The 8,008-nt window shown below is 34.3% G+C and overlaps 1 protein-coding gene across 2 annotated transcripts in view; it reads right to left on the bottom strand.

Annotated features, from left to right (window-relative positions):
- LOC110025921 (2-C-methyl-D-erythritol 4-phosphate cytidylyltransferase, chloroplastic) overlaps positions 1-8,008 on the bottom strand; it is a 57,952-nt gene that overhangs the window by 35,358 nt on the left and 14,586 nt on the right. For both annotated transcript variants that reach the window (XM_020726618.1, XM_020726617.1), the window contains exons 4-6: positions 5,675-5,730; positions 5,500-5,579; positions 5,257-5,339 (exon numbers count right to left, since the gene is read on the bottom strand). In XM_020726618.1, the coding sequence (XP_020582277.1) occupies positions 5,257-5,339; positions 5,500-5,579; positions 5,675-5,730 (219 nt within the window). The remainder of the gene's footprint in view (positions 1-5,256; positions 5,340-5,499; positions 5,580-5,674; positions 5,731-8,008) is intronic.

Below are 8,008 nucleotides of genomic sequence, written 5' to 3'. Positions count from 1 at the left end.
CAGACTTCAGTAACATCAGGTAAAGTAATATCCTTTTCCACAAGTATTCTGGCCACCGAGGGTCTGGTTATGTTGAAAGTAGGCAGATCTAATTTTAAAGGATCCCCAAGGATGGCCCCAATAGAGTAGAGAACCTGATGGTGAAAAAAATGCAGCTTGATACCAGGTAAACTAAACCATACCGGTACAGTGGGAGTTTCACAATTTGGGTCGAAATTAGGATACCACTTGAGTAACTTCATTGATTTGTCTTCGATATTAAGATATTCTTGGAGAAAATTCTGGTGTAGTCTTCAATCACTGTTAGTTGGATCAACACATGTCTCATATCCACGAGTCTCACTTTCCACTTACCTACTAGCTTAAAATCATCAACAATCTTTCTGATAACATCCATATGAGGGTGTCCCCACTGAAATTTTCTAATAAGAGCAAATTTGAATTTTTTCGTCATGGTAAAAATTTCTAATTCAGAGAAAAAGATTGCATCTTTTCCACATTTCCTACTTCCCTTTTTAATAAAAGGACAATCATCTGTACCCTCACATATATATAATATCTACAAAATTTTCAAACTTTTTGAGAGATTAATTTAATACAATCACTCGAAATGGTTAGGATATGAATATACTTAATAAAGTAAGTTATTATGTTTCCTAAGTTATCGAAAGAGATAATGAGAAAAATTTGTTCTCGATTGACAACTTAAATTGAACATTAATTACATTTATTCTTAGATTCACTATAGGAGAATCTTCAATCCAAAGTATTGTCAATTAATAGATAATCTAAAATATATTTTGTGTCGTGTGGCTTACAAATATTTTCTTCAAACAATCAATTTTAAATTAGTTAGATAAAATAACAATAAAAAATTAGTATTTAACTTAACATCAATTTTTAATTTGATCCTCCCGGGAATGAAACTTTATTCATTAATATATTGCATGACACGACACGTGCACTCCATATACCGCAAAGTTGTGGTGATCTTGTTTTAGAGACCAATTGAAGATCCTGAACATTCTGGAAAATCATGAAAAATCCTCATAATTGTTATATAATATTTATTGACAATTACAAGAATTTCTAACAATTTACTGTCATCCAAAGTTGCTCGCCAAAGCCTAAAACCCAAAAATATCATTTTCAAACAAGGTAAAATTTTAGAATGCCTTGTTTTTGAAAATCTATAAAACATACTTCACATTTTTTAGAAAGTAGAAATTTTTTTTACAATACATCTAGACTCGTCCTTCTAAAAACTCCAAATAATTACAAGCAAAGTGAACCTTCCATTCCCCTACAATTGGGAGGGTCAACCACAGGCCAAATCACAAACCATAAAAGTTTTCTCTAAATAATATGGGCATATCTACTTTCTTTAATCTTCGCCAATTACTAAGTTTAAGCCAAGATCTCCTATACCAAAAATCATCATGTGTGATTACGCAAAAACAAATGATCATATGAATGCCTTAATGTTCAAAATAGAAATCTACAAATCGTGGTTTGTGGATTCTAGAGCCTCTGATCATATACCAACAGATGCGCCATTATTTCAAACTCTTCACATTTATTTGAAAGATAATACAAATAGAATTAAATTAGAAGTACTTAGCATTAAATATAACAAAATCTTTAGTTCTCTGGTTTTGAACTTTCTATCCTATTATTTCCTAAGCTTTGCCACAATTTACTATCAATCAGCAAGATTATTAAGGATTTATATTGCAATACTAATTTCCTCGCTACTCATTGTGAATTATAGGATAGAAATTTGAGAAGAATAATTAGCAAAACAAAGAAATGTTTGCTCTCTTATTCCTAAACTATGACAGGAATCTTCAAATGTAAGTTAAAAATGCTCAATATGCACCTTCCTCTGACAAAAGAACCATCATGTCGTATTAATTTCAGCTTGGTCATACAAATTCCATATACCTATTAAAATTACATCCTTCTTTCTTGCTGAACACAATCCCTGTGGTGTTCCAATTTGAAAACTTCTAATTGTCTAAACACATTCGAACATCTTGCCCTCGCCATCCGTATAAAGCCTCCCTGCCTTTAGCAACTATTCATAGTGGCATAAGGAACCCATTTTGGGTGAAAAATATATCCAGTGGTAGGTGTTTTATATCTTATGCTGATACCCACACTAAAACAATTTCAATTTTTTGAATAAAAAATAAGTCTGAAATCAATTCCATTTTCCAAAAATTTGGCTCATTAATAAAGGCTCAACTTCAAATTTAAATTAAAGTCCGCCTAATCGACAGTAAGAAAGAATATTTTCGTTATTGAAGAAAATCTCCTACAATTAGGAATTGCCTATAAAATTTTGCATCCATACTCCTCAACAAAATGGCATCGCATGCAATAAAGATAAAAATTTTCTAGAGATTGCTAAATCAATTGTGATTACTAACAACATCCCAAAATATTATTATAAGAAAACTATCTTCACTAATAAATTCTCATTAATTGTATTTCATCAAGGGTTCTAAAATTCAAAACTTTTGCTCAAAGCATCACCCAAGCCAATCCCAAAAATAGGCTTATCTCAACTAGACCATTCAAAGAGTTTTGTTGCCCTTTCTTTGTTCATATCTCTTCTCATCAAAGGAACAAACTTGACCCAAAAGCCATAAAAAGCATTTTTATTAGTTATTTTCCTCGTTAACAAGACTATAACAATTATTCTCTTAATACTAAGCATAATGTGAGTTTAGTTAGCTTGGAAGAGATGAAAGTTTTTATTATACCCCCATGGATGTACTTTACTTTGAATGTTAACCATTTTCCAAACTCACATTATGAGGGAGAAAATCAATTCTCTACAGTATTTGAGTTTTGTGATATTAACAATTCTATCTTATTAGTCTCTCAACTTTCATCTCTTCCAAGCCAACTAAAATCTTAACCATCAATATTGAAGCTTTCGAAGAACACATCCAACAAGTAATATACAAAGGAGTTGTCTATTCCATAAATTAAGAAATTTCAGCCAACAAAGTAGAAAAAAGCATTTCTCTTCAATCAAACCTAATGTCCAACCTAAGTCCTAGCATTGATTCACATGAACGAGATAATTTTCCAAAACTCACACTATTGCTCTCGTTCAAATTAGCCAATGAATCATTATATCTCTTATGACAAATTATCCCACAAGTTATATGGCTTTACTACAAATCATTATAGCTTAAATTTTCTAAACAATAGTCAAGAATTATTAAAAGTTTCTGAATGGAGAAATATAATTTGTGAAAAAAATTAAGCTTATCAAAGAAATGGTAATTTTAAGCTTTCAAATCAACCCAAAGGGAAAAAAAGCAATTAAATGTAAATGGATTTTAAACATGAAATACAAAGATGACAAAAGTATTAACCAATACAAAGACTAGAAGTATGTGGGGTTTCACTAAACCTTGTTCTAGTTGCTAAGATGAACACTAGATGTAGAATTTTCCTCTCGTTGTAAATTTAGATTGATATCTCCATCAACTAGAAGAAATTTGTTCATAAATAAAATTTTAAAATATGAGGTTTGTAATGCCATCTCCCCTAAATTTAAGAGTAAGAGCAATATGAATTAACTTCACAGTCACAAGAAATCATTATATGGCTTGAAACAATTACCAAGATCTTCATTTAACATATTCACTAAGATGCTTAAAAGACATGGCTACATTCTTTGAAAGTCTTTTTTTTCTCCTAAGGCATGGCTACATTCAAAGAGTGTCTTATCACACCTTATTTGCCTAGAAATCATTTAAAAGAAAAATCTTCATCATAATCGTATATGTTAATGATATCATCATGATAGGAGACCACAAAGAAGATATAATCTAAAACGTGTCCTTGCTAAAAAAAATTTAAAATCCAAGACCTTAGTTCACTAAAATATTTCTTAGATATAGAAATAGCAAGCTCACCCAAAGGAGTACATGGTTTGCAACAAAAATAATCCCTAGACTAATAAAGAAAACTAGTATGCATGAGAAAACTAGTATGCATGGCCTAAACCAGCAAACAAACCAATAAATACTCGAATAAAATTGGGACTCAATCTTGATTGACAAAAGAAAACACCAAAAATTAGTATAAGAACTCATCTATCTACCCCCCACAATAAACATGGTACATATTTTCCTATTAGTATTGTTAATGAGTTTATGAATGACCCCACAAAGGAATGCAATAATGTTATGCATAAGATATTGAGGTATCTTAAAAAGATTCCTTAAAAGGGTTGTTCTTAGTAACGGGAACTACAACAGGTATAGCTTCGCTAATGTTGATTGGCTCAAATCTGAAACAGATTATAGATCTACATTGGGTTATTTTTCATTCATAAAAAAAGACTTAATTATATGGCAAAGCAAAAGGCAATTTTTCATTGCTTTTAGCCCACAATATTTCTACCAATAAATTTGCATAAACATCTTCTCGAGCAATTAAAATTTTCACTAAAAACTTATGAAAATGAGATTTAAGAACTAGCATACTTAGCATTGCTAAGATCCTTGTTCACCATTATCGGACCAATTAAGTCAAAATTGATACACTTTATAAAGGAAAAAATTGATCAAGGAATAATCTAATAAATTATACTCAAAGCTTTAGTTAATTACATCAAATCTAAAGCTCTAAATCAACTACAATTTGCAATCTTAACTTCAAGCTAGAAAGAATTAAGATATATTCCAGCTTAGGGGAGAAAGTGAAAATTTTGCAATTAAAACTTCTCTACTTCAAACTCTGATTTCCTAAAATACCCACCAATCAACACACTTGCCAGCTCCAACTGCCATACAAGGTTTCCAGCAATCAGGTCTCTGTCCTCACTGCCAAACCACGATCCAAGTGCCTGCTAGTTCTTTTGTATACATCCACAAGATCAGATGCTCCCATTTCAGTAATTTGCAGGGTGTTTGCTATCCATATGCAATCTCTCAGTGCTTTATAAACAATATATCTATTTTTAGCTTCATTTTAAATTATCTAGGGTGAATCTTCCTTCATTTTTCCATCATATAGCCAATAATGTGCCTATTCTAGTTTGTAATAAGGAAAAAAAAGAGTATTCTTCCCTCATACTTTTCAACAAGGTTACTATCACTCTTCTTCCATTTTGGCACAATAAATAGTACTTACTTGAAGAACAGGTACAATGGTTCAATTTCCTTTTTGTCGCAGAAATCTGAGCCAGAAAATGAAAAATTGAACTAACTATAAATATTGCAAGGCTACCTGCAAACCATTGAAAACAGAGTCCTGTCTCTCCTTTCCAGGAAGTGCAAACTTGATATCTACATGTATTTCTTCATGGGCATCTGACAAGAACGAAACAAATTAGTAGAAATTAGAAAAAGCAAATCATTAAATGCTTTGCCAAGAACAAAACAATGGCATTCACATGAACAGTTGCACAATCGACCAGATAAAATGATTTGTAAACCAAACAAGTAGCTTCATTTCAAGAGATTCACGTACCCTCAAATACATCCTTGTAGAATGGGTCGCATACTACAATTATTTCTTTCACTTCACTTAACTCAGAAAAAGTGTAAAAACTGCAAAGAAAAATTTCCATGGTTACTTTACATAAGAAGTGGACCATTTCAATAAAAAAACATTTCAACGAACAAAATCACTTTTGCATCCATACCTATAAAGGGCAATTGGTTTCCCTAAGATAGGAAGGTACTGCTTTGGTATACTTACCTGTAACATTGGCGAAATATAATGTTCAAAATGATGCCATATAAAGCATAACAAATGCTATAATGACAATAGTATTGCTATGATTTTGTATGCAACTACATTTACCCTCCTAAAAGATACTACCGCTAATTAAGTTGACATAACTACATAAGCTACATAGTCAACAAGGAATCCAAATACAAGCATAATAAGCATTGCTAGCCTTACTTGCGTCAGTTATAGCATATCATCATCATCATCATCATTAGCCTTAAAACAACTATTTAGAATTCAATTTTATGAATTCTCTTCCTCCATTGATCATTGTTGCATGTTGCATGAGATTTTAAAACAATTATTTGCAAATCTTCTTCCAAAACTCCTTAAAGGTGCCATCTTTTCTTTCTACTCCATATATTAACGTCTTGTCCATCTATGAAACAACCTTTTAGCTGACAACAAAAAATTATTCTTTTGACGCTCATGACTTAAATTAGATGTTCCTCATCACCTCAAATACAGAAATTAGGCAGGTAATTATTTATCCAAACAAGAACAAAGAGAGGAGCAAGCATTTGCAATAGAGATTTGAGAGAATGTGAGAATAAATAGTGAAATGAAATAAAAGTGGGATATCAAGAAAGAATGAAAGATAGAAGGTGCATTGGAGAGTTAAAGAGGGAGAAGAGGGAGCAAATGAGTGGACAGACGAGCAAGAGACTGAACATGTCACCAATTTTTAGTATTCATTGGCAGCAACATTTTTGTGCTAAAAAATTCAATGCCACGGATTCTCTTCAATTCGCTTACTCAGTATTTTAGTAATAGTCAGGGACACCAGCTAACACGGGGCCTTGGAACTAAACCGGCCCCAACCCGTTCAGCAGAAGATGGCACTCAGTCCAACACGAGGCTGGATCGGCCCCCTCCTTCCTCTTTTTATTGGGCGGGAATTATTCCTCCTTCCTATTTTCGTTTCGCCTATCCATTTTATATTTATATATGTGTTTGTTGTCCTAGAGTTTAGTTTTTGTCTTTCTGATTTCAGAATTCTGTCCAGCTTGCCGTTGGCGGCTGTTTTTCTTTCTAATGTTGTATCTGAAGGCGAGAGGGTGCTTCAGCTGTAACTCGTAGAAGGTGGAGATTTTCTCCAAGGATTAGAGGGGTGCTCCGGCTGTAACTCGCTCTCGCGGGGATAATTATCTTTCCCTTTTCATCCCACCTGATCGTTGTCCCTCTCTGCAATCCCTTTCCCCTGATTCTAGCTACCAGCCAAATCCATCCCGTGATCCTAGCCACAAGCCACTTCACCTTTTCTCCAACTGCCGCTAGCACCTAATCTATCAGCTTCCCAGCCGCTGATCTCATTCCAACCTCCCCTACAGCCACTAAAACATCCCCTTACCTCTCCCTTTATTACCAGCAGCCCACCAGTCTCAACCTCATGACCCCTTGCAGTCTCCTGGACCGCCTTCCTCCTAAGCCCCTACCCTGCTCCATCTGCAAACCTACTCCTCCCTCCCGTAAGTGCCAACAGATTCCACTGTAGCATCCTCCAACCTAGCCACCAGCCCCTGCAACTCCTTGCACCTACTTTCCAGGTGCTGCCCAAAGCCACTTCCAACTCTCTCGCCCGCACAACAACCTCCAATTAAGACCCCTACATATTGTCCAGCCGCCAGCCACGACCATCATCCTCGCACTTGGGCATCTTTCTAGATATTTTATCGTTTATTTCCTGTTTTGAAGAGTCATCGTTGTAACTTATTGAAATTTTAGCAATAAAACTTGCATTCCTATTGCGGTTTGGGTTAACTCGGGTATCAATTGTTATCAGAGCTAGTCTAACTCTAGTCATATCCTAGGCTTTCCTTGCATCCGCACTTACCCAAGTTACTTCCACCAAAAAATGTCTTTCCTATTTTCAAATCATAGCCAAATTTTGACCTAACCCTATTTTTTCGTATTAATTTTAAAAATCAGTAACCCTAAACCAATTTTTACACCATCTTCACCTCCCAACTTTGAACCCAAGCCATGCCACCAAAGAGATACATGCCCGAGCCTACCCGGAAAGAGATACAATTTGTCGACGACAACGGAGGCTTGTGGACATTGAGTATGAAACCAAGGGGGCTTTGTCGGCGCTTAAAAAAGGAAAAAGTTAATGTTTGGGGGTCGCCCGTAAGAAGCTGTCGGTCGCCGGAATCGAAATCCCGTCGCCCGCTTCGGAAGGACTTTTTAATTTACGTATATATATATAATTTTAGAAAAATATGAAATCAAACTGACCTCATAT

This window comes from Phalaenopsis equestris, unplaced genomic scaffold, assembly GCF_001263595.1.
Source record: "Phalaenopsis equestris unplaced genomic scaffold, ASM126359v1 Scaffold000342, whole genome shotgun sequence".
In the NCBI taxonomy this organism is placed as follows: Eukaryota; Viridiplantae; Streptophyta; class Magnoliopsida; order Asparagales; family Orchidaceae; genus Phalaenopsis; species Phalaenopsis equestris.
The sequence above is the reverse complement of the archived record's forward strand: the minus strand, read 5'-3'. Positions and strand labels throughout refer to the sequence as shown.